Source organism: Sorghum bicolor, chromosome 10 (assembly GCF_000003195.3).
Source record: "Sorghum bicolor cultivar BTx623 chromosome 10, Sorghum_bicolor_NCBIv3, whole genome shotgun sequence".
Lineage (NCBI taxonomy): Eukaryota > Viridiplantae > Streptophyta > Magnoliopsida > Poales > Poaceae > Sorghum > Sorghum bicolor.
The window spans coordinates 15,671,199-15,698,334 of record NC_012879.2 but is presented as its reverse complement, the minus strand read 5'-3'; the positions used below and the strand labels follow the sequence as shown (position 1 = coordinate 15,698,334).

At 48.8% G+C, this 27,136-nt stretch overlaps 1 protein-coding gene across 1 annotated transcript; it reads right to left on the bottom strand.

The window, feature by feature from the left end:
• On the bottom strand, positions 895-24,294 carry LOC8072833 (uncharacterized WD repeat-containing protein C2A9.03). The gene is made up of 10 exons (XM_002436881.2): positions 24,105-24,294; positions 23,868-24,010; positions 23,150-23,314; positions 23,000-23,086; positions 10,269-10,403; positions 10,074-10,184; positions 9,877-9,968; positions 9,336-9,441; positions 1,716-1,802; positions 895-1,626 (listed from the first exon to the last, which is right to left on the bottom strand). The coding sequence occupies exons 2-10, from the start codon at positions 24,006-24,008 to the stop codon at positions 1,213-1,215; spliced, it is 1,338 nt and encodes a 445-aa protein (XP_002436926.1). The 5' UTR covers positions 24,009-24,010; positions 24,105-24,294; the 3' UTR covers positions 895-1,212.

Below are 27,136 nucleotides of genomic sequence, written 5' to 3'. Positions count from 1 at the left end.
CTCCCGTAGTGACACCTCAGAATTTAAACTCGTGAATTTATAAATATTAATAATTTGTACGTACTGCTAATTTTGTAGTTTGAATTGTTGTGACAAAAATAACAAAATATACGAATATGTGTGAAAAGAATGTAGGGGCCTAGTTTGACAGCCATCGCTAGAGTTTTGGTAAAAAAATCCTAAGGAGAGTTCTCAATTCAAGAGTAGAGGCTGTAATTTTAACTTTGAGGGCTATATCTCGAGTGCTCAAGCGAGCAAAAAACCATGGTGTTGCAGTATGCTGTACTACTCAACAGATTGCTCGGAGGACCTCCTTAGGTATGTAGTTTCCTTCTAGAGTAGAAGCTTGCCACAGGATAGGTTTGCATACTACATTCCAGCTATGGCTTCTTCGTGCATTGTATGAAAGAGCCTGAGTTATCCAGTACCCCCTTCGTTCCAAATTATAAGACATCATGACTTTTCTAGATACATTAGTTTTTGTTATGCACTTGAATATTAATATATAGTAAAAGCAATGTATTTAGAAAAGCCAAAACATGTTATAATTTGGAATGAAGTACTAAATAGCTCTGGCTCTTTGCTATAATGCACGAAGAAGCCATAGCCAGTAAAGTCAAAAATAATAACTTTGTACGCTCCTAATTCATTTTAAGAGGAGAGACAAAAATGGTTCCTTGCTATGGTGGATGGAAGAGCCAGAGCTGATGTCGGCCGGAGCTCCACCAAAGCAGACCTAAGTCTCTTTGGTCGCTAAATACAATTTCTGGGAACAGGGAGGGGCGCTTCCTTCCGATACTACTCGGGGTCCAGCACAACAAAAGGCTCAACAAGCATGCTACAACTATAGGGCGAACCACTTCAGCTATGCAATCAAACGACCACCATGCAACATCTACACAACAAATGTCATAATAAGCATACAAACATCAGATTCAACTTAACATGCAAAGTTCTGACTTTATGGATTCATCTCGCGCATAACGAATTGAAATCTAACTTATGATTTGAATCCTGACACCTTATACCTATCTCAAAGCAGAGTAGCAGACTATTGGTGTCTATAAAATACACTTCTTTATGTACACATACAGCAGGGTACAGGATTCTTTAAGGGAATACCAAGCTAAATTAAATTTGATTTGGGATGCCTAATCTGGGTTGATTATCAGAGAGGGAAACACAAGACGGCCAACGCATTTTCTTTGACCATCATAGTAGTGAGTCGAGGTATGAATAGTTATAGAGGCGGCCAAACTGAAGTAAGCTGCCATATGTCCTATCCGAGATTCCAACGTAAAGTGTGTCCGTGTCGGGGCTGAAAGACATACCGGATACCTCACCAAAGAAATCCAGCTCCTGTCGCTTATTGTAGTCACTTTTGATGTCAAAGATGTGGACAAAGTCTGCTGCCTCTGCCATCGCCAAGAACTGCCCATCAGATGTAAAACGAATAGATCTTATTGCTCCAACGTTGCCTCTCAAGACATGGACAGACTGGGAGAGATTTCTGGCATCCCAAATCCGGCAAGTTTTGTCTTGGTTACCAGTGGCGAATGTCAGACCATCTGGGCTCCAAGCCGATGCAAAGGAGTAATCCAAGTGACCTTTCACGGAATTAATAGTCTGCTTCCAGATAAAAGGCATATTAATTGGAATCCATACACTAACACATATTCTGACTTTTAAACCGATTTTTGCAACAAAACCCTCACCTTTCCTGAATTAGCATCAATAAGCAAAGCATCTGTGTCATCACCAACAATAATAACAAGCTTTCCATCAGGGCTCAATGATGTGTGCTGCATCAACAAAAGCAACAGAGGTACTAAATCAAATAGGAGAACATGCAAGATCTCATTATTCATGATCATTTTCAGCTCACATTTGCACCCAACTATGACACGTTACAGATACAGACGAAATGTGTTCTTGTAATATCAGACAGAAATAAACAAAGTGTTTAAATTGACAGTTAATCACTTCTGTTTTTATCCCTTGCACACTGGTAAAGAAAAAAAAAAAGATCAAAACGGAACAGAAGATTCATTCAACAAGAATATAGTTTCAATACTAAGCATTCCCAAATCATGTTCTTACTGCACCATCAGCAATTCAGTCGTCATGTTTTCATAGGTTGTAAACAAAATAGTAGCAAGACAAGAAACAATAAATACATTCAACTTGTGCTATCATGGTGGTATTAGAAAAGCACCTTGCAAAGACTACACTTAACTATGTGATAAGTTGGTCCTAGGGACGATCTAAGCTAAAACCAAAAATACCAGGATGGTATTAGAAATGATGTGTCACTCTCATCGCTGTTGTCGATGTGAGATAGCACTGGAGGAACCAAACTCGGCAATAACAGGGTAGGGAAGGAGATCCCTTTTTTTTGTCGAATACGCAGGAGAGCTGCATATCATTGCATTAAAAAGAAGAGTTATAAAATACAACACGCACACCACCCACACACCCCTTAACCTTCAGTTACATTCGCACCTGTCAAAATAAAACATGACCAACTACTAACAATGGTGATGGGCCTATCCGTTGGCTACAGGGAGTCATGCAAGCTCCCTTGCTCCAGCTAAACACCACAGATGCGCTTCCTCTTCGATGTGTGTGTTGCAAACATCAACTAGAACACAAGTGAATTTGGGCTGCCAGAGGGCAGCTTGGCCAACAGGCCGCTTGGATTGTATTGAAAAGCAGGTGATAACTTGGAACAAGATGAAACTAACCACTGCATATTTAGGCAAGTGGTGTACCTACTTCCTAGCATATTCTAAAGCAGATGCTAAGATGCCTACTTGGTTGCCAAGGCACTATGATCAACTTGGCTGCCAAGGAACCTAAAAACTACCTTACAGTGAATAGTAAATAGTAATAGGTAACTAGATATAAGTTGGGGTTCAGCACTAGGCTAACACCCTCAGTTTGTTAGGAATTTAGGATTCTCTGCACATTTGGCGACGCCCCGTGAATACACAATCGTTTCGCTGCTTCCAAATCATCAATGCTCCCAAAATAATCAGGGAGTTGATTCCCTTTCTGAAGACTGTAGGTGCTAGCTTGTCTATCTTGATCCTCCAATCCTCAAATGAAGTGTCCGCAGCTTGAGAGGTTAGAACTGAGAGTCCCACTTTACTGAGCATTTGAAACCACACTTGTTTAGAGAAAACACAGCCAATCAGGATATGTTGGATGTCCTCCTCGACTTGATCGCAGAGCACACACTTGCTAGTATGTCCCTGTCCAGCAACATTTGTGCACTGCCAACCAGATAAAGAATTGGCATTTCTTAGGCGCCCATCTCTTCCAGATGAGTTCCCATGGTTCAAAATGTACTGCTCCAATAAATAAGGTCTCATAAAGCCGATTTTGACGAATATTGTCCAGAAGCTGAGAATCTCTATTGATGCTTGTCTAGGATGCCCGGAGATCAGTTCTGTATTATCAATTCAACATAGTTCTCTCCATTACAGGTTCACGGCTTATACAGCTCGCACATGACACCCCTTCCTCCACATGCGGGTGGACATGCACGCACAACCCATTCAGTGCCTTGGCGTACTGGCGCTTCTTGCCTAATCACTCTTTGTACTCGGCGCCCCATCTGTAGCCACCTTGACGTGATGGTGACGAAAGATTGCTTGGTACCACTGGAAAACAGTTCCGCTGGGAGACATGTAATAGGCTAATAGCTTAAGGAGAGCTTTCAGGAAATTCCAGCCACATACTTGGGTGCTCAATGTCCAGATGTCCTTTTATTCAATGTTAACCTATGCAATGATTCTATCAATTGATGTCATTTAAGCCCTTTTAGCCTCTTATATGCTGATTTCATGTGTTCTTTGCATCCTTGTATTTTTCATCTAATAAGTCATTCTTATATTTGCATTCTTATTAATATTAATATTATGGAAGGGCAGACCTAGCATAGTGGTAGTATCTACTTGTGTACTGGAGGTCCTGGATCCAATCAGACTCCCTGCGAAATTGGCAAGGTTAAGGCTGCCTAGAAATTCCCTTCCCCAGAGCCCACCTTGTATGGGAGCTTTGGGACTTGTACACCATTTAATCTGAATATTATCAGAAGGATCCTTCCCTAATTCTTAGGCAATAGAATGTGCCGTCTGTGGATATCCTAGCTGTAAATCAAGGGAATTATCCTTGCCTTGTACAGCAAGGCCAGCTGGCCCTATATAACAGAAGGCGCCCCCTCCCAGTGTGGTGTGGCCAATTGCCCCCTAATCTAATTCTCTACATGGTATCAGAAGTCCGGGTCCCGATCCCAATCTAATCTCGCGCTCCTCTCCTCCAGCGCCGCCCCCTCCCTCCCTCCCCATGGGAACCGAATCGGACCTCCACTCTGCCATTAGCGGCGCCCTTGGGACCGATTCTGCCCCCGTGATCTGCCCCTTCGCCACCATCAACATCAAGCTCCACGTCCCCATGACCCTCGAGTTGAAGCCCTCCAACTTCACCAAGTGGTCAACGGCGTTCCAGGCCACGTGTGGGAAGTTCGGGCTGCTACATCATCTTGCCACCGCCTCCACCTCGCGCCCCACCGACGAGGCCTGGACACAAGCTGATTTCTGCGTCCGCGGATGGATGTACAGCACCGTCTCTGACGCCGTCCTCAACCTCGCCATGACCGACAACACGCAGACGGCGAGCACTCTTTGGACGGCCATCGGCGGGGTGTTCCAGGCAAACAAAGCTCCTCACGCCATCTTCCTGAATCACGAGTTTCACTCGATGACTCAAGGGGACCTGTCCATCGACACCTACTGCGTTCGCATGAAGGAGAAAGCCGACGAACTGCGCAACGTCGGGCAGCCCGTATCTGAGCCCAACCTCGTCCTCAACCTCCTATGCGGTGCGGACTCAACGAGGTCTACTCTGGCGTCGCCGACAACATCGCCGGACAGCAGCCCCTCACCCTCGCCACCGCACGCCATCAGCTCCTCCTGAAGGAGCTGCGGCTGCAAAACGACGAAAAGACGCGTGCTGCCGCCGCCCTCCTGGCTGCTGCCTCCTCTAATGGTGGTTTCCAGCAGCAGCAGCAGCAGCAGGGTGGCCGGCGCCCTAACACCAAAAAGGGCGCCCAGCAGCCCTTCCCAAACTCCTCCGGCGGCTTCTCCAACAACTCCGGCAGTCCCAGCACCAACAAACGCGCTCCCTGGGGCTTCAATCCCTGGACCTGCGAACGTGTAGCCCCTGGAGAGCGCGTCACCCCTCCTGGACAGCGCCGCCAGCGCCCCTGGAGGTCCTGGTGCCCCAGCTGGGCGCAACACCGCCTTCGCTCCACTCCAGGCGTCCTCCAGCGGCTCCAACACCTCCACCAGCACCTGGGATGCAGCCGGCCTCATCGCTGCCCTGCAGAACATGCAACTGCAGGGCAACTCGCCCTGGGTCGTTGACTCCAGCGCCTCTACGCACATGACGTCCTCGGATGGTATGCTTACCCAACGCCTTCCCCCCTCCATCTCCTCAATAACAGTAGATAATGGCACTAGTATTCCTGTTACGTTTAGAGGTCATTCCATCCTTCCTACACCTACAACAAATTTCGCCAATTCACTCGCGACTGTTAGAATACTGTGCTAGCTCTTTGTTTCCTGTGTCATTTACTCCTAATCACTCTGCCATGCGCCACCCTATGTGGTTAGTGTGTACTCGCCCTTTGGGCCTCTATATATTGTAATCCCTGTGTAAACTTTAATCAAGCAATCCAAGCCTGTTAGCTATTGTTCCATCGTGGTATCAGACTAATCGGTCCGTGGACCTTTTTCCCACCCGCCCGACTCCCCTGCCTCGAGTCGCGACCGCCCGCCCGACCTCCGCGCGTACGTGCCCCGGGGTTAGCCGCCAGCCGCGCGTCCGCCCCAGCCTCCGCGGCCGCCAGCCGCGCACCCGTCGCGCCCGTCCCGGCCTCCGCGCCTCTGGGTCGCCCGTTTGCCGCGCGCCCATGGCCGCCACCTCCACCTCCGGCGCCCCGGCTACCTCCTCTACGGCCAAACTCCGCGACAAGGCCCTCGCCGCTGCCCAAAAGTTGGAAGATGAAGCCACCTCCCTGCGCTCTTCCAACACCGAGCGCAGCCTGGAACTCTAGGCGGAGGCCGACCTCCACAAGAATGCAGCCGCGGCCCAGGAGCGCGTTCGCCTCGCCGCCGCCGCTCTCGACAAAGAGCGCGTGCAGGCGGACGCCCTGGAGCAGCAGGCAGCGGCCCTCCAAGATCGCATCCGCAGTGAATCCCACCGCAACGACGACTACGACAACGACACCCGCTCCCTCTCATCTGAAGCAGCAGCCATTGCTCACCTGCACAATCAAGCTGTCGCCGTGCAGAACATCAAGAACCTGATCCCGATCGTCCTCGATCTTCAGGCTTCCAACTACTCCAAGTGGCGCGGCTACGTCCTCATCTTTGGCCGTTTTGCCCTGAAGGATCACGTCCTCTGCGACGACTCCCGCCCCTACGATCCGGCATGGTCTCGCATGGACTATGTGGTTGTCTCCTGGATTTTCAACACCATCTCCCCCAACCTGCTGGACGTCGTCCATGAGCGGGACGACATCACCGCTCAGGGGGCATGGCTTGGGCTAGAACAACAGTTCCTGAACAATCGCGAGTCTCGCGCCATGCTACTCGACGCCGAGTTCCGCACTCTCTGCCAGGGTGCTCTCTCCGTCGACGCCTACTGCCGCAAAATGAAGACCATGGCCGATGCGCTTGCTGACCTTGGCGAGCCCATCCAGGACCGTACCCTCGTGCTGAACATCCTACGCGGCCTCAATGAACGCTTCCAGTTTATGTCACAACTCATCTCTCGGCAGTGACCGTTCCCCTCCTTTGCAGATGTCCGTGCTGATCTGCGCCTGGCCGAGCTCAACATGGCGCATCCGTCTGCTCCTCCCTCGGCCCTCGTCGCCTCGTCGTCCATCAGGTCACCTACTCCCCCTCAGCCCTCTGTGCCTATGCCCCTGCGCCCTCAACAAGCTGCTGGAGGGCAGCAGTCTGGCAACGGCTGCGGCCGACGCCGTTGCGGGCGCGGCCAAGGTGGTCAGCACAGTGGCGCAACCGGTGGCCAGCAAGGTGGATCTTCAGGCGGCCAGCCATGGCCTTCCATCCTCAACCCATGGACCGGGTCCATCCACATGTGGCCCGGCTCCACCCTTGGAGATCCTCACGGCCAACTTCCTCGCGCCATCCTGCCTACACCGTCATAGCAAGCCTTTGTGGCCGGCGTGCCCCCAGCCTACATCAACGCACCTTCAGCCCCTGGGACATACTACCAGGCGCCCACATGGTTGCCATGGACTCCCGAGTCCCTCGGCAACGCCTTCAGCACCGTCTCCCTCACCCCACCACCGACCTCTTCGGACTGGGTGATCGACTCAGGTGCCTCCTCTCACATCGCCTCCAACCCTGGTATGGTCACCTCGTTACCATCTTCTTCCTTCCCTTCCTCCATTGTTGTTGGCAATGGCGCCACCCTCCCGGTTGTTGGCACCGGCTATTCCACCCTCCCTGGCCCCTTTCGCCTAAACAATGTTCTTATAGCTCCTGACATCATTAAGAACCTCCTTTCTGTTTGCAAGTTCACTACTGACAATTTTGTGTTTGACCCTCTTGGTGTTTCTGTGAAGGATCTCCGTACCATGGACACCCTCCTTCGATGTGACAGCTCAGGGCCCCTCTACACCCTGCAGCTGTCGTCGTCACCCTCCGGTCCCTGCGCCCTTGTGGCCACTCCTCCTACCACCTGGCATCGGCGGCTTGGCCACCCTGGCAAGGCTACCCTTCAAAGCCTTGCACAGTCCTCCTCGATCGTGTGCAGCAAGCCTGAAGACGACTCCCTCTGCCATGCATGTCAGCTTGGGCGCCATACTCGCCTACCTTTTACTAGTTCCTTGTCAAGAGCATCTAAAATTTTTGATTTGATACACTGTGATCTATGGACATCACCTATTGTTAGTGTATCCGGTTTTAAATATTACTTAGTTATCCTCGATGATTGCTCCCATTTTCTTTGGACTTTTCCCCTTCGCTTAAAGTCTGATGCTTTTCCGGCAATCTCCAGTTTTTTCGCTCATGTGTCTACTCAGTACGGCTGCACCATCAAATCCGTGCAATGTGACAACGGTCGTGAGTTTGACAACTCCGCCTCTCGCGCCTTATTTCTCGCCAAAGGTGTTTCCCTTCGCATGTCCTGCCCCTATACTTCGCAGCAAAACGGAAAAGCTGAGCGCATGATTCGCACTACCAACAATGTCACTCGCACCCTCCTCTTCCAGGCTTCCATGCCTCCCTCCTATAGTTGTTCCTTTGAATTTGACGCCCATGGTTTTTCTGTTAAGGATCTCAGGACAGGACGCATGATTCTCCGTTGTAACTGCGACGGGACCTATACACCATGCCTGCCTCCACACCTGGCGCCCCACCTCATGCTCTCCTGGCTGCTTCGTCAACTCTGTGGCACCAACATCTCGGTCATCCAGCCCCCGCCGCCTTAGAGCATCTTAACAAACTTCATGTTGTTCCCTGTAATAAAGTAGACCACTCGCTATGTCACTCATGTTAGATAGGCAAGCATACGCGTCTACCCTTCAGTTCTTCACATTCCATAACTCATGCACCTTTTAAACTTGTTCACTGTGATGTATGGACTTCACCAATCAATAGTCTGTCTGGTTTTCATATTACTTGGTCTGTTTGGATGATTTCACTCACTACTGTTGGGTCTTTCCGCTGCGAAAAAAATCTGATGTCCACCAACACTTAGTTGAGCTTGCTGCCTTTGCCAAAACACAATTCAGCCTCCCCGTCAAATGTTTTCAGGCTGATAATGGCACTGAATTCGTAAACACCGCCACCATCAAATTCCTCGCTGCTCAAGGTACTAGAATATGCCGTCTGGATATCCTAGCTGCTACATATAGCAGATGTAAATCAAGGGAATTATCCTTGCCTTGTACAGCAAGGCTAGCCGGCCCTATATAACAGAAGGCGCCCCCTCCCAGTGCGGTGTGGCCAATTGCCCCCTAATCTAATTCTCTACACTAATGAGAATCCAGCAATAGCTCTGGTTGGTAGAACCTGCAGCTTACCCTAGTTCAAACCTAGGAGCTCACAGGTCATGTGGAGGTTGTCACCCTACTCTTCAGACAAAGCCTAGGAAACATCTTTTTTAAAAAAATGAACTAGGAAACATCTTCTCCCCATGGGAGCTTTATTTTTAGGATCCTTTTCTAGCATTCTCGTCAATAATAAACATAAAATTAAGGAATAAAAGAAATTGGAAAAGTAAACGGATGTACTTACATTCACTGGCCAATCAAATCGGAAATGCTTAAACAACTGGTATCTTTCCATATCATACTCTCTTACCCCACAGTCATTGTTAGATGCAATGAAGTGAAGAGCTCCACTGAAACAAACAGTGAGATCAATAAATATGAATGCCAATGCCAGTTTCATAGAAGTTCTGTTGACAGCAGTAGATATCAAAGGTGTATGATTGAAGAGAAAGTACTTGAGCTAAGATTTGATTCAAATGCTCTAATTTCTACTCCCTCTGTTCCAAATTGTAAGTTTTTCTAGCTTTTCAAGATGCATAATTTTTACAATGTATATCTAGGTACATGGCAAAACCTATGTACCTAGAAAAAGCAAAATTGACTTACAATTTGAAACAGATTGAGTATTTTGGAATCGGAGTCGAAAGATAGGGTACGAGCGCAGCAAAATAATAATAATAATAGTAGTAGTAATAATAAAGAAATCCAAACAAGGGCCAAAATGCGCTTTTATGTTTGACCTGATGTATGTTTCACAAGGGTAAATGGCTAGCCTGATCACTTACCTAGATGTATTGAATATCTCCAATGCATTGGTAATTGCATTATCATCATATGTTGTCCTGCAGCAAAAGCTTATTCCTTCTCGATCTAGGTGCTGCGTCATATTTACAAATGATAGCATCAATAAGTTATCACTATCATAAGTTCACTAAGATTTCAGCACTCCCAAATTTAAATGCAGGTAACATAGAAATTTTACTTTGCATATTATCTCTCCTTGGAAACCACCAGCTACTAGCAAATTATCCTTCACTGCCATGGTACTAATTTGAGTATGAACAAAACCTTCTAATAAGCTTCCTGGGTGCTTCTGCAATATAGGACAACAGCATGAACAATTGAATATAGGTCATAATTGATTAAAAGAGAGAATAAATGAAGAATTGTTCCCCACCTCACTTGGTGCAACATGTCCATGTACATCCATAATTTCTGTATCAACGCCATTTAAGGCCGACCAGTGAAGTACAGAGTAATGCAACAACAGGTACACATCGTGCTTCGATGTCGCCCATACTAAATTTCTCAGCTGTAGGTACAAAAAACTCATTTATTTTGTTGAACAAATAACATTTATGCACTGGAAACAGATTAAAGCAGCATCAATCAAGGCTGACCAGTGAACTACAGAGTAATGCAATAACAGGTAGACATCATGCTTCAATGTCCCATACTAAATTTCTCAGCTTCAGGTATAAAAAAGTCATTTTTTTGTTGAACAAATAACATTCTATGCAATGGAAACAGATTAAAGTAGCATCAATCAGTGACGTGGGCAAGTGACCTGCTGGCCAAGCTGTGCAATGACAGGAACCGAAGCATCTTCATCATCAGCATGTATGCCCTGTGGATGCAGAGGAACTGTCATGTGCGGCATCCCCTACACCCGGAGACGCCGTGCCCGCGACGTACGCAGGGCAGCCGAGCGAGCCGCGTCCAGAGGCCAAGAGGCCGGGCTGGCGCAGGCAAGGGAGGCCCAACCGACTGGTGGCTAGGATTAGGAAATAAATTAGATTTATTCTTTTTATTTAGGAGAGAATTTCTCCATACGGTTAGCACCGTGGACTATTTATGCATGTAATCAGGATTCGTTTAATCAAGCAAGAACTATTATCTTCTACCCTCTCTCGTTCTCAAGCCCAGGCAGCCGTGAGGGGTATAACCTCCGCTACTGGAAGACACGGCAGGAGACTACGAACTCCGTAGTCGAGGGCCGGCTACCCTAGATCGCTACGCCCTTGACAACCTGGTATCTCAGTCACGCCGATCCTCTTCCAGCCGCTCCGCCCAAAACCCTAGCCCACCGTGCCAGCACCCCAGCCATCCACCATGAGCGAACCCACCCTGGCCGATCTCCTGGAGTCCCTGAAGACGAGAGGCCGGTCTCGTCGGGGGACAGCGATAATCGCCGTTCAGAGGCACCACGCGACCTAGACCTCCCTCCGCGACCCAAGAAGTGGGATTTTCCCCGCTTCGACGGCACGACCGACCCACTGCTCTTCCTCAACAAGTTCGACTCCTACTTCCGCCACCACCGTACCATGGCCGAGGAGCGCGTGGGGATGGCGTCCTACCACTTGGACGACGTCGCGTAACTTTGGTACACGCAACTGCTGGAGGACGAGGGCGCGCCAACATGGGGACGCTTCAAGGAGCTCCTGAACCTGCGGTTTGGGCCGCCCCTACGCTCAGCCCCGCTGTTCGAGCTAGTTGAATGCCGGTGCACCGGGACCGTGGAAGAATACGCCAATCGCTTCCAGGCTCTCCTACCTCGCGCGGGACGTCTTGACGAGGCTCAGCGGGTCCAACTATTCACCGGCGGACTCCTGCCACCCCTTAGCCACGTCGTCCGCATCCACAACCCGGAAACGCTCGCGGCCGCCATGAGTTCGGCGCGCCAAGTCGAACTGATGGAGAGCGACCGGCGGATACAGCAACTACCGCACCTGGCGCCGCGCGGCCCTCCTCCACCGCCAGCGCCCCAGGCCGCCCTGCCGGCGTCGGCGCCTCTCCTAGCGCTCCCTGCCCCCCGGCGGCCTCCCAGCAGAGCCGCGGCGAGGGCAACCCGCGGCGTCTCACACCGAAAGAGATGGCTGAACGCCGCCGCCAAGGTTTATGCTTCCACTGCAACGAAAAATTCACCCGGGGCCACAACAGGTTTTGTCGGCGCCTTTTCTTCCTCGACGGGGTGGAAATTGATGATGTCGAGGGCGACAGCGCCGCTGCAGGAACGCAGGAGGCGCCCGTGTTCACCATATGGGCTGTCGCAGGAACGCCCACGCCCCAGGCGTCACCCTGTTTCTCCCTCTCCGCGCTGGCGGGGGTCCGCTTCACCGACACCCTCCAGATCGGTGTCACCATCGGCAACGTCCTCTTCTCCGCGCTTCTGGACTCGGGCTCCTCGCACAGCTTCATCTCGGAGACGGCCGCGCGCCGCACCGGGCTGCCCATCTCCGCCCGGCCACGCATGACGGCAACGGTGGCTAACGGCGAGCAGGTCACCTGCCCAGGCGTTCTGCGCCAGGTCCCGTTCTCCGTCCAGGGCGACGTCTTCCGCACCGACCTGTTCGTCATGCCGCTAGCGGGATACGATGTTGTTCTGGGAGCGCAGTGGCTTGGCACGCTGGGACCGGTGACGTGGGACTTCCAGCGCCGCACCATGTCCTTCACCCAGCAAGGCCGCACGATCTGCTGGCCGTGCGTCCAGGGCGCCGCGACGGCGGCCATCTGCTCCACCACCGCCTCCGCATCCCTCCTCGACGAGCTACTGCACTCCTTCGACTCCGTCTTCGCCGAGCCTCAGGGGCTGCCACCGCCGCGCTCTCGTGACCACGGCATCACGCTCCAGCCTGACGCCCAGCCCGTCGCCGTGCGGCCTTACCGCTACACCGCGACACACAAGGACGAGCTGGAACGCCAGTGCGCCGTGATGCTCAGCCAGGGGCTGATCCGCCGGAGTTCTTCGGCGTTCTCTTCGCCCGTTCTCGTCAAGAAGGCCGACGGCTCCTGGCGTTTCTGCGTCCACTACCGCGCCTTGAAAGCCATCACCGTCAAGACATGTTCCCCATTCCGATGGTCGACGAACTGCTCGATGAACTCCACGGCGCCAAATTCTTCACCAAGTTAGACATGCGCTCCGGCTACCACCAAGTCCGCATGCGCCCGGCCGATATTGAGAAGACAGTGTTTCGCACCCACGACGGCCTATATGAGTTCTTGGTGATGCCGTTTGGGCTTTGCAACGCTCCGGCAACTTTTCAAGCACTCATGAACGACATCCTACGCCCCTTCCTTCGCCGGTTTGTGCTTGTATTTTTCGATGGCATATTAATCTACAGCTCATCGTGGGCCGACCACCTTCTCCATCTTCGAGCCGTCCTCAGCGTGCTGCAGCAGCACCACTTGTTCGTCAAACGCTCGAAGTGCGCCTTCGGGGAATCCTCCATCGCCTACCTCGGCCACGTCATCTCCGACACCGGCGTCGCCATGGATCCCGCCAAGGTCCAGGCGGTCCGAGACTGGCCGCAGCCGCGTTCCGCTCGGGCGGTCCGGGGATTCTTGGGCTTGGCGGGATACTACCGCAAGTTTGTCCACGACTACGGCACCATCGCCGCTCCACTGACGGCCCTTCTGAAGAAGGGCGGCTTCTCCTGGACCGCTGACGCCACAACGGCGTTCCAGGCCCTCAAGACCGCCGTCACCTCGGCTCTGGTACTGGCGCTGCCCGACTTCACCAGGCCCTTCGTGGTGAAGTGTGACGCCTTGACGCATGGCTTCGACGCGGTGTTGCTGCAGGACAAACACCCCATCGCCTACTTCAGCCGCCCCGCCGCGCCTCGGCACCGGTCTCTCACCGCTTACGAGCGGAAACTGATCGGCCTCGTTCACGCCATCAGGCATTGGCGGCCGTACCTCTGGGGCCGGCGCTTCACCGTCCGGAGAGACCACTATAGCCTGAAGTTCCTCCTCGACCAGCGCCTTGCAACGATCCCGCAGCACCATTGGATCAGCAAGCTCCTTGGCTTTGACTTCGTCGTCGAGTACGAGCCGGGCGCCCAGAACGTCGTCGCCGACGCCCTCTCCAAGCGCAACACCGTGGATGGCGTGGTACTGGCGGTCTCTGCCCCACATTTTGACTACATCGAGCGGCTGTGCCAAGCACACGCCACCGACCCCGCCCGCGTCGCCATCTGGGAAGAGCTTGCAGCGGGCACTCGGTCTGCGCCCTGGGCCTTGGTCGACGGGCTGGTCATCTACGACAGTAGGATCTACGTCCCACCAACCTCGCCTCTTCTACAGGAGATCCTAGCCGCGGTACACGACGACGGCCACAAGGGCGTCCAGCGCACGCTTCACCACCTTCGCCGTGACTTCCACTTCACCGACATGCGCCGCGTCGTCTAGGATTACGTTCGCGCCTGCGCCGTCTGTCAACGTTTCAAGACAGAGCATCTGCACCCGGCCGGCCTCCTCCTACCGCTGCCCGTTCCGACCGAGGTGCGCGTGAAGGGGAAGTCCGTCATATTGATTGTGGTGGATCGCTTCCGCAAGTACTGTCATTTTATTCCGTTGGCTCACCCGTACTCTGCTGAGACTGTGGTACAGGCATTCATCGCTGAGATCGTGCGCCTCCATGGGATGCCCCAGTCCATGGTCTCCGATCGCGACCCCGTGTTCACGTCCACGTTCTGGAAGGAGCTCATGCGTCTCATGGGTACCAAGCTCCATATGACCACGGCGTTTCACCCGCAGTCGGATGGCCAAACCGAGGCGGCCAACCGCGTCATCGCCATGTACCTTCGCTGCTTCACCGGCGACCGCCCGCGGGATTGGCTCCGGTGGCTGCCCTGGGTGGAATTTATATATAACCAATGTTTTCAAGGCGTCGCTTAGGCGTCGCTTAGACGTCGCTTAAGCGCCAAGGCGCTGCACACACGACGCCATAGCAGACGACTCGCCTTAGATTCCACACTAGTGAGAGGGAGAGCGGGAGGGAGAGAGCAGGCGCGCAGAAGATTCCACAGCAGTGAGCAGGAGAGCGGGAGGGGAACCAGAAGCTGCAGCTCGCCTGAGCTGATGGGAGAAGTTGCCGACCGACCACTGTCGAGCTGTGTGGCCGCCTGTGCGGGCCGCGGCAAGGAGCGGCCGCCTGCAGGCCATGGCCATCTTCCCCCAATCGGTACTAGCCTGCAGCATCCCGCTTCCTCTGTTCTTCCTCCAGAGAGAGAGAGAGAGAGAGGTGGGTGGAGGCAGAGGCGGAACGGGAGGGAACAGACCGAGATGGGTGGAGACGGAAGTAGTTGCAGGACTAGGCAGCGCAGGAGAGAGATGAAGACACATGCTAGGGCTACTAGGGTGAGGGGCACATGGGTTGCTTGGTGCACGTGGGCTGGGACAGACCATTTATTACTCCTCCTTTCTTTTTCTTTTTCTTTTTTCCTTTCCTTTTTTCTTTATCATCTATATACTCCTCTGAGCTGATATTTTAAAATTTCCTTTAGTTGGTAAGGCGTCGCCTCGCCTTACGCCTTACTCGCTTAAGTGTAAGGCGGTAGTCACTCGCCACGCCTCGCCCCGCCTATCAGTCTTCCCTGCGTGAGACGCCCTTCCGCGTGGTCTATGGACGGGACCCTCCGTCCATCCGATCCTATGAGGCGGGCGACACTCGGGTGGCTGTTGTCGCTTCGACTATGGCTGAGCACGAGGCGTTCCTCGCTGACGTCCGCTGTCGCCTGGAGCAGGCTCAGGCGGTGCAGAAGCGTCACTACGATACATCTCATCGCCACGTCTCCTATGCTGTGGGGGACTGGGTTCTGCTTCGACTACGTCAACGACCCCTGGCGTCCCTGTCCGTGGCTGCGAAGGGGAAGCTGCAGCCCCACTTCTTCGGGCCTTACCGCATCACCCAGCTCGTCAATGAGGTGGCTGTCCGCCTCGAGTTGCCTCCCCGCGCCAAACTACATGATGTCTTCCACGTCGGTCTCCTCAAGAAGTGGGTTGGCGACCCTCCGACAGCCCCGCCGCTGCTGCCAGTGGTACAGCATGGGGCTGTCAATCCTGAGCCGGAACACGCGGTGCGCACCCGGCTGGCCCGTGGCGTTCAGCAGGTTCTCATTCGCTGGAAGGGCGAACCAGCAGCCTCGGCAGCGTGGGAAGACCTTGAAGCGTTCTCCGCCAAGTACCCGTCCTTCCAGCTCGAGGACGAGCTGGTTGCTGAGGGGGGAGAGATGCCATGTGCGGCATCCCCTACACCCGAGATGCCGTGCCCACAACGTACGCAGGGCAGCCGAGCGAGCCGCGTCCAGAGGCCAAGAGGCCGGGCAGGCGCAAGCAAGGGAGGGCCAACCGACTGGTGGCTAGGATTAGGAAATAAATTAGATTTATTCCTTTTATTTAGGAGAGAATTTCTCCATATGGTTAGCACCGTGGACTATTTATGCATGTAATCAGGATTGGTTTAATCAAGCAAGAACTATTATCTTCTACCCTCTCTCTCGTTCTCAAGCCCAGGCAGCCGTGAGGGGTATAACCTCCGCTACTGGAAGACACGGCACGAGACTACGAACTCCGTAGTCGAGGGCCGGCTACCCTAGATCGCTACGTTGACAGGAACTCCTGCCGCTATGGTGATGTCAAACGACCACTCAGGTACGCCGCCATGGTTGATGCATATGATTTCTGACTGCTAAGTAACCCACGCCGACAAAGTGGTCTGCAGCGAGCTATGCCTGTTTGGCAACCACCGCAAGAGGGGTCGATCAAGTGCAACACAGACAGAGCTTTAGCGACTGGAGTTGTGCTGCGTGATGTTGCTGGAAACTTTGGTGGAGGACGTGCACAATGCTACCCCCATGGCCTGGAAGCGCTAACCATGGAGGCTCTAGCACTCAGAGACGGAATGGCCTTTGCAAGAGACCGAGGAGTGCAGCGGCTATATCTCAAAACCGATAGCCAAGAACTTGTGAAACTTTGGAAGGTTGGGGCGAACCAACGATCGCGGATTACGCCGATCATCAGGGAAGCTTGGGAGCTTTGTTCATTGTTTTCTGATTTGAAATTGATGTATTCAAGTAGATCTTGTAACCAAGTTGCTCATACTCTAGCTAAGCAGGTTTCTGTGGACAATAGGATGGAAGAGTGGCATTCTGCTCCATCCTGTGTCATTAACCTGGTCACTGTTGATAGTAACTCTGATGGTGTTATATGAATGAAAGTCTAAAGTCGCAAAAAAAAAGACGACAATTAGTCTTCATTTTACTTAACTCCCTTAACTATTGGTGGTTGTCTACACCCCCTCCCTTATAAAAACTAGTTATTCTACCCCTTAAACTATTAAAAACTGTTTAAATAACCCCTGATGCGGTTTTGAAGATTGTTTCCCCGATGTGGCATATTAAAAAGTCTACATAACCACCTAAAATATCCATGGCTGACTATATAACCCCTTTAACTATAGAACATGATATTGTGGCCTTTAAAAGTACCTAATAATGTTCAAATGACCCCTGATGGTCATGCAGGGCCATTTGGGCACCGTATCCCGCCACATTGGCCTAAGTACCCATGCTTGCACGTAGGACCATTTATTGCCTCCTACTCTTTCTCATAGTTCTAACTTCTAAATAGCGTTGGTAGCACCTGTTGTTACTAACCTTGGGGATATGAGAAGATAAGCAATCACTCCATTAGTGGAGAGGTATATATAGACACTCATATGGGCCAGTAGTAGATGAGCTTTCACTTAACACCCTCCTTCAAACTCAAGGCGGAAGTGGAGGATCCAAAGCATTGAGTTAGAGCAAGTGAAGCCGATGTTGCTCTCTAGTTTGCGCTCTAGTGAAGAAGTCGACCAACTGCAGCTCGGATGGCACACATACTAAAGAGCAATGGTATGCTGATTACAATGAGACCTTGACGTTTGCACTGTCCTCGTCCTTCAACAACACCGGTTCTTCATCAAACGGTCCAAATGCACCTTTGGAGAAAGCTACATCTCATACTTGGTGCATACCATCTCGACAAATGGCGTGGACATGGACTTTGGCAAAGTGTTGCGATTGCAGAATGGCCGAAACCACGATCGGTGCAGACCCTATGTGGCTTCCTCAACCTTGTGGGGTACTACTACAGGACGATGTGGTGGCGGCCCCATTGACGGCACTCCTCCACAAGAACAGCTTCACCCGGTCCGATTCAGTGGAAGCTATGTTCTGCGCCCTAGTCGGTGGTCAATGGCATAGTCATCTATGACTCCAAGCTCAACCTCATGCCATCCTTGCTACTACTATAGGATGTGATGTCCGTGATCCACACCAACAACCATGGAGTCTAGAGCATGCTCCACCGCCATTGCCATGACTTCCACGGGCCCAACTTTGTGCCTTGGTGTAGGATGTTTGTGCACAATTGTACCTCCTGCCAACGCTACAAGATAGAGCACCTACATCCCATCAGCCACCACATGCCATTGTCGGTACCGGCCTCAGTGTGGACTGACATCGCGATGGACTTCACGGAGGGCCTTCCAAAGATTGGCGACAAGTTGGTCATCCTCAACATGATCAACCGCTTCTCCAAGTATGGCCACTTCATTTCACTAGCATGCCCTTACATGCGGATGCAGTGGCTAAGGTTCTTTTGGCGAGGTGGTCTGCCTCCACGTGCCCAGTCGGTCGTCTATGAGCACGACCCCGTCTTCATCTCAACATTCTAGCTCGAGCTCCTCTCCCTTCTAGGTGTGTGGCTGCACATGACCACAACATTCCACCCTCAGTCTAATACGCAATCAAAAGTAGCCAACAAGGTCATTGCCATGTACCTGTGTTGATTCACCGCGGATCGTTCGCGCCAATGGCTCCGCTAGCTACCTTGGGCCGAGCACACATTCAACACGATGTTCCAGACATCGCTTTGCGAGACCGCGTTCAAGATCGTATATGGTAGGGGCCCTCCATAGATACGCTCCTACAAACCTAGGGTGACTGAGCGCAACGAAGTTCTCGCCAACATCCACTACCGCTTGGAGCAACAGGCAGTCTCCAAGCGACACTAGGACAAGAAGCACCGCGCAGTCTCGATGAACATGAGCATCTAGGCCTAGCTTCGCATTTGGCACCGAACTTCAGCATCCATTCAGGGATGAGCACTGGCAAGTTATGACCGCACTACTTTGGATCCTATGGATCATACTGAATGGAGACCAAGATCAATGATGTGGTCATGCGATTGGCAGTACCGTCATGTGCATGAGTTCATGATGCCTTCCATGTAAGGTTGCTCAAACCATCCGTGGGTGTCGCCAGACGCTCTGCCTCCCCTACCACCAATGCATCATGGTGTGGCGGTTCGAGAACTAGAGCGGGTAGTCAAGGCAGGACTAGTGCGTGGTGAGTGGCAAGTGCCAAGTGCTTATTCAGTGTTAAGGTGAACCAGCTTTGTTAGTCTCACGGGCCTAAATATGGGCCCGAGAGAGGGCCTCAGCTGGCCCGGCCTTGGTTGACCACGCCACCAGGAGGGGGCCATGACCAGCAGAGGGGTGGCCTCCCGTTGTGCCGCCGATAGCCAACTTCCAAATATCCGGGAGGATCAAGAATAAAGGAAAGACTATAATAAAATAGGTGAAAAAATAGATAGTTTATTTAGAAAATAGGATCGGCTTGCTTGTAAAGAAGTCCAAATCTATAAGGACTCTTCTCCTAGTTCCTTGGGGATAAGTTTAGATTCCTCAGGGGCTAAGTCTCTCAGGACTACAAATAGAGGGGTTATGTACCATTCAAGGATAAACAAGGAATTGGCCTAAGGTCTTCTATCCCCTCCTCTTCCTTCTATGCCTCGGTCTTCTTCCCTACCTCTCTACAGCCCTCACCTTGCACCACCGCCCCCTAAACCGGTCGTCCCCAGCCGCCCCCCGCGAAAGGACTATGACACCTAGTATCTAGAGACCTGATGGATCTAATGGTCACCACCACTATGATCACGACATGAAGCAAATCGTGACCCTCTCCACCATGAACAGAAACTTCGACGAGGTACACATCACCAATCTCAACACCCGCCTAAGCAATATCGAGCGTGCACGCTCCAAGGAGGACGGCGAAAATTACTTCAGCATTCATCAATCGTTGGACGAGGAAGTTCAATGAGTTCTTTGATGGGCGCAACAATTCTCCTTCGATAACAGATCCAATTCAATCGCAAAACAAGCCGCAGGACTCCAAAGCCGCAATGATGATCAAGGTAAAATAAGAAAAGGAGATCGTCGCAGAACAACTCAAAGAGGAAAACAAGCACGTCAGGGAGATGGTAGAGTGCGCCCCCATCATGAGCAGATGGATGACTCCAAATTGCCAAAAATTCTTAAAATTAAGGAGCAGACAGACAATCTCTTCATTACCAATGCTAAACCAGGGATAACACCTATGGCACAGCTACCTCTTCTACTTCCATACCTGACAGCAGATACAGTGGCACCTCCAAATGCAATACCCTCGGCGCCTATACCTCCGCAACAACTGCTGCAATTGGTGGCAATAGGACCTTCGCTGACCCCACAATAACGCTACGCCAAGCTGGCCTTCCCAATGATTGACGGCACGACAGACCCATTGATGTGGCTCCACTACTGGGAGTCCTTCAGAGGGCAACATGCCCCCCGCAACATGAAAATCGGAATACAATCTTTCATCTAATAGATACACAACAACTACGGTACATGCACCTGACATAGATCAAACCGGCAACGGACAGGGAGCACATCGGCCAGTGCATCGAGTACTTCGGCATGCCACCTTGAGGTGTTGGATAAGCAACAACAGATCAACATCTACATCACCTACGACAAGCACCCCACCCACAACTACAAACGCGAGAACCACCTCATCCTGCTCATCGACGACAATGACATACAAGTCGACCCCAAACATGCAACAAGAGATTCTCAGCCGTGGCAGCCTCTCCCTCGACAGCAACCATGGGACAACCAGAGCTATAGAGGGGGACCCCAACGCATGAACACGTGGGACACTATTGAGCCCAACACCACCATCCTCGACCACATTCATCAAGTGGTCAAGGAAGAGCATGGACTACGTACCACTATCACCATCATAGGCAGCACAACAACACAGGCTTGGTCACTCGACCAAGGGATCATCTTCAGCCCCAACAAATACTTCTATTGTTCGGCGCCACCCCACCAGCATCTAGCGCCATCAACAGGGCTACCAGTCAACTCCACCATCATGGGCAACACTACAACAACGGCTTGGTCACTTAACCAAGGGATCATCATCGACTTCGACAAGGTACTTCTACCTGCAGGCACAATCACCACCATGGTCGAACTCGCTGGACTCCCTCTTTGCCATTGGACGAACTACAAACTGGCACATGATCGTCAAAGGTTTCCACACTATAACAACCTCGACACTCCTCTTCACGGAGAACAACTACAATGATTCAGCGTGAGGACACGCCGACTGGAGAAGGTGGGAGAAATGTCACAGGCCTAAAAATGGGCCCAAGAGAGGGCCCAAGCCGGCCAAGCCTTGGACAACCACGCCACCAGGAGGGCTGGCACGACCAGCGGAGGGGCAGCCTCCTGCCGCTTCGCCGACTTCCAAATATCTAGGAGGATCAAGAATAAAAGGAAAGTCTACAATAAAATAGTTAGAGACTTGTCCAAAAAAAATAGATCAGGTTTATTTAGGAAATAGAATCGGCTTACTTGTAAAGAAAATCCAAATCTATAACGACTCTTCTCTAGTTCCTTGGGGAATAAGTTTAGATTGTTTATTGGCTAAGTCTCCTAGGACTATAAATAGAGGGATAGAGGGGCAATGTAACCGTTCAAGGGTAAGCAAGGAATTGGCCTAAGGTCTTCTATCCCCTCCTCTCCCTTCTAAGCCTTGGTCTTCTCCCCTGCCTCTCTATAGCAGCCGCCCTCACCCTGCGCCACCGCCCCCTACACTGGCCATCCCTAGCCAGCCCCCCAGAAAGGACCCTCACAGCTAGCGACATGGGAGCCTGTAGATTCATTCTTTGACTGTTATCCCATAGTTAGCGACATGTGGGGCAAGCACAACTCAAGGATGATTGGCACGACGACAGGCACATTGTAGGTGCCATGAATGACGTAGGCAACTACCACATGTAGTATATCAACCTAGGGATTGTTATCCTTATTAGTAAGAGAACTGTGTCTAAGATTGCTCCTGAGACTATTACTTAAACATTGGACTGTATTAGGGATAATCAACAAAGAAGTATTCCTTTCCCCGTAACCCTTGCTCCTTCCACAACAGGGCATCGAGGGGAACAACCTCTCCCATCAGCCGATCATGACTTCAGCCTCCGTAGTTGGGGTCCGGCTCCGGTTATCCCATTTCCCCCACACCGCAACATATGGACAGTACTTGTGATTTGGGCAAGTAGATTGGATTGAGGGGGCAGAAAGTGGAGGTTTTTTCCCTCAATAGAAGCATTGAATAAGATTGATTTAGGGTTCAACTTCTGCTTGAATCCAACTCTTTGCTGAAGCCTTTGATATAGAGCTAGCACCTAACAGGCTAACAAGCAAATTGATAACTTATCCTCCTAACTAGATATCTTAACTAAGTGAAGATGCAGGCAAATCTCTAGGCTGTGGTCGATGCCCTACTAACTGAACATGCAGGCAACTCAATTGCTGAAGCCATTGATTCAGGCTGCTGTAGTTGCCACTCCTCTCACAGTGCTGATAAGTGCAACCCACAAATGCATCCACTACAACTTTACAGTTTATTTGTAGCTTTGTATGATACACAAAGAATGAAGGTAAAAATCCAAGTGCAAGTCAATAATATAGGGAAGAGGGATTCCACAATTTATTTAAATTCTGCTGGTTATGCTTTTGAAGAACAAATACTTTCTACTGAAACATTTTCAGACAGGTGAACAATATCACTTTAATAAATATTAGTGCAGCATTTTAATTTGTCCTACATGTGCTTGACACTAGGAAAAGAGTTTCAGGCATCTGATTTGAAATGATTCAATCCAATTATGCCTCTAGTAATTATTTTACAGAAAATTACCTTTATAATAATCAAAGGCAAGATGCACATGTGATGGTGCCAATGCACTCACCTGAAAGTGAGAGATAGTGGATTTCACGGATCTAGTATTTCGTCTGAATTCGTAATATGTTCTTCCTTTCTCGGTAGATTTGCATGCCTGTTTCAACAACAATATAAATCCCAATGTGATAAGTTTTTTTAGGTTGATTACAAACTGTACCATCATTGCTGCTTCTCCAGAATTAGGTATGTTCTCGTAGTTCTTGTACTGCTCTAGTCGGGCCTGCCTGTATGTTTCTCTTGTGACTTCTATCGTCTCCCAAGGTATTCCTTGAATATCTTTCCCACTTCTTGCGTCTGCTGCTGATGTGTCGGAGAGCTTATGCTAAATAAAATAGAGATTTCAGATAATTCCATGAACTGTAAAAGTAATTGAAACAAAACTTCATGTGGATACAAGCTCTATGGCATATTCTTGACTCCAATTTCAGTTGCTCAGAACTAAAACACTGTATAAATTAGGATTTCAGCGACCTTTTCTTTGCGTTCGACATGAACACTGAAATGTAATGTAAAGTTGTACATATAACAAAGTACGTAAGGCTGAGAGAAATGTAAAATAATGTTGTCGAGGAATGGCACATGGAAAATGAATAGGGCATTCAGACAGCGATATGAATATCCTTCAAAAGATTATGTTTCATCAGTAACCCTACTAATTGTAGCATTAGTTCAACATCATCTAATATCTATGCATCCCCTTGTTGCCACATTTATTCACAACTCGGAGGTTTAAAAACTAAGTAAATTAGCTCAACCAAATTTCATATCCTCAAAAAGTTATGTTTTATCAGCAGAACCACTACACACACAAAGTACTACTACTAGACATGTATTCCAGAGATAAAAGAAAAACGTTCGAATTAATAGGCACCTACCAATTGGTCCGCGTCGTCTTCCTCCTCCGCATCAGAGTCCCTAACCACGAGCTCTTGGTACTCATCCTCCCCCTCGACTGGCTCGTTCATGTCGTACTCATCCTCCATCTCTTCAAAATCGCCGCTGTGATAATGAGACATGCCTAGTTCTCGGCAAGGGACATTCAGAATTGATTGCTCAAGCAAAGGAAAGCCTAGGATAAATTTAAGAACCCGAGCAAGTTGGGGCTTCCTCACCGACAAGACGAATCAGTCCGAACAGAATTTCCCCCCACCCGACTGAGCGGAGATGGAGAACAGGACGGCTGCCGGCGCTGACGAGGTGAGGATGCGGGTGTGGGGGCGCCGGATTCGGGAAATTTACCAATTTGGATTTGGAGAAGAGAGGAACGGCGGTGGTCGGCAAAAGTTATATGGTTGAGGGGAGCCTATTTTTTTAATTTATTACTAGCTGAAAATAAATATTTGATATGAGTAGCAAATACTCCTCTAAAAGTTTCTAACTTCTAGAATCCATGCCGATCAAACTTTTTAAAATTTGATCAACTTTATAGAAAACATTATCAATATCTATAACATAAATAAATATTTTATAAAAATATATTCTATAATAAATTTAATGGTATTAATTTGGTACTATAAATCTTAGTGTTTTTTTCTAGAAATTTGGTTAAAGTTTTAAAAGTTTGATTATAGAAAACATTATCAATATCTATAACATAAATAAGTATCTTATAAAAATATATTCTATAATAAATCTAATAGTATTAATTTAGTACTATAAATTTTAGCGTCTTTTTCTAGAAGTTTGGTCAAAGTTTTAAAGTTTGATTTAGGACAACTCTAGAAGTTGCAGCTTTTAGGGACAAAGGGAGTACTACTATTGTTAGGCCCGGTTTAGTTCCAAAATTTTTTCAAGATTCTTTGTCATATTGAATTTTTGGACGCATGCATAAAGCATTAAATATAGACGAAAATAAAAACTAATTATACAGTTTATCTGTAATTTACGAGATGAATCTTTTGAGCCTAGGTAATCCGTGATTGAGCAATAATTGTCAAATACAAACGAAAGTACTTCAGTAGGTGAAGCCAAAAGTTTTCACAAACTAAACAAAGCCTTAGAAAAAAAATAGTATCAAACATTAATGAGAGACTAGCACCGAAGTTATGCATATCTATTTATGTTTTAAGCTTATGGTTTTAAAATTAATCTATCTTAGGGCCTGTTTAGATTGGGAACGAAAATTTTTTGGGTGTCACATCGGATGTGTCGGAAGGATGTCGGGAGGGGTTTTTAGAAACTAATAAAAAAACAAATTACATAGCTCGTCAGGAAACTGCAAGACAAATTTATTAAGTATAATTAATCTGTCATTAGCATATGTGGGTTACTGTAGCACTTAAGGCTAATCATGGAGTAACTAGGCTTAAAAGATTCGTCTCGCGATTCTCAACTAAACTGTGTAATTAGTTTATTTTTTTATTTACATTTAATGTTCCATGCATGTGTTCAAAGATTCGATGGGATGGATGAAAAATTTTTGGGTGGGAAACTAAACAGGGCCTTATGCTTAATGTGATATCCACAAAATATAAGGTAATAGTGGTAATAATATGGCGATAATATCCTATTAAGTATGTACCAAATTAAAATGATAGCTCTTTTTCTTTTCGTGAATTACTTGCAAATATTTTATAACTTTAATTTTCATATTATTCATGCATTAATACGGTTAAATATCGAGTTCAGTGACTCCCTTTATAAAACTATAAAAAGAATAATTCTACTCTCTGACTAAAGTATAGTTATTAGGATTGAATCGAAGATTAAACCAATGGGATCATTGGTTTGCTAATTCACGGGTCTAACGCAAAGAACTCATTGAACCTAACCGTCCCATATTTAGATTGGATGAAATGAACCAACCACAAATACTTCAAGCTGGTGCAATATCATAATATACAACGTATAATTGATCACATATACAAATAAACTAATAAAGAACATAATTATATAATCAACTTCCAACTAATATAGCCACAAGTTAACAAAAAGTACTCCAAAATTATCATGTGTGTATTGGTGGCTCTTAAATAATATGATCGCCAAAATATCATAAAATGACAATGTTTCATAATGCATCATAGCAAGATGGGTCTTAATTTAGTAAGTTCCATAAGTTTTGGTACTCTAAAGTTGTTTTATGGGATATTGCAAAAATACACATGATAAGATAATATATGAAGCATTTATGATTATGGAAGACTTAATTCAAATATTTTTTGCCATGACCTAATAGTCATTCCAAATAAAACATGTTTAAAAACGTCTTTTGTACCCTGAGACTCCCATCAATCTCTCAGTGAACCTTAGATTTGTACCTAATAGGATCTAGATAGCTAGAGAGGGGTGAATAGCCTATAAAAATTTTCTACAAGATCACAAATTACACTATAGCAAAGGTCGATTTGTAACAAAGGTGGAGCTTAATGCGAGTAATGTTGACGGTCCTTAACTACCATAAAGCAACCTGTCAACCAATCATAAAAAGGATCAATACAACATAATATCAACATAGTATAGGGGGTTATCTAACATAATTCCACAGCTTTGTAGAATATGTGTTATGCAGCTCTTAAATATGCTTTTCTAGATAACGATTCAGAGTCTCATGTGATCATAAGTGATAAACTCACTTAGGAGCAAACTCTGCACTTAATGGCTTTCTTAGAGAGACATCACTCAGCCTTTGGCTACTCACTCCAAAACCTTAAAAGAATTAGTCATGCTCTTTGTACCCATCGCATTCCCACAGATTCAAATATTCTACCTTCTAGAGAACTCCAACGTAGACTCAACAATGCGATGCGAGAGGTTGTTAAAAAGGAAGTTTTGAAACTGTTGCACGTAGGGATCATTTATTCTGTGCCACACAGTGAGTGGGTAAGCCCTGTCCAAGTTGTGCCTAAAAAGAGAGGCATGACTATTGTCAAAAATGAAAAAAAAATGAGTTCATCCCTCAACGAACCATCATAGGATGGCAGATGTGCATAGACTATAGAAAGCTTAATAAAGCAACTAGGAAGGATCACTTCTTGTTGCCTTTCAATGGTGAAATGTTAGAGCGGTTAGCCAATCATTCTTACTTCTATTTTCTTGATGGATATTCACGATATCATCAACTCCCTATCCATCCCAATGATCAAAGCAAAACTACTTTTACATGTCCCTATGGAACTTATGCCTATCGTAGGATGTCTTTTGG

What these genes read in the sequence shown, in the direction of transcription:
- LOC8072833 (XM_002436881.2), bottom strand. Translation starts at nt 24,008, where the DNA reads ATGTCTCATTATCACAGCGGCGATTTTGAAGAGATGGAGGATGAGTAC. An exon ending in CCACTATCTCTCACTTTCAG is followed by an intron (nt 10,404 to 22,999) that starts GTGAGTGCATTG and finishes TTGTACCTACAG; the next exon opens with CTGAGAAATTTAGTATGGGC. An exon ending in GAGATATTCAATACATCTAG is followed by an intron (nt 9,442 to 9,876) that starts GTAAGTGATCAG and finishes TGTTTGTTTCAG; the next exon opens with TGGAGCTCTTCACTTCATTG.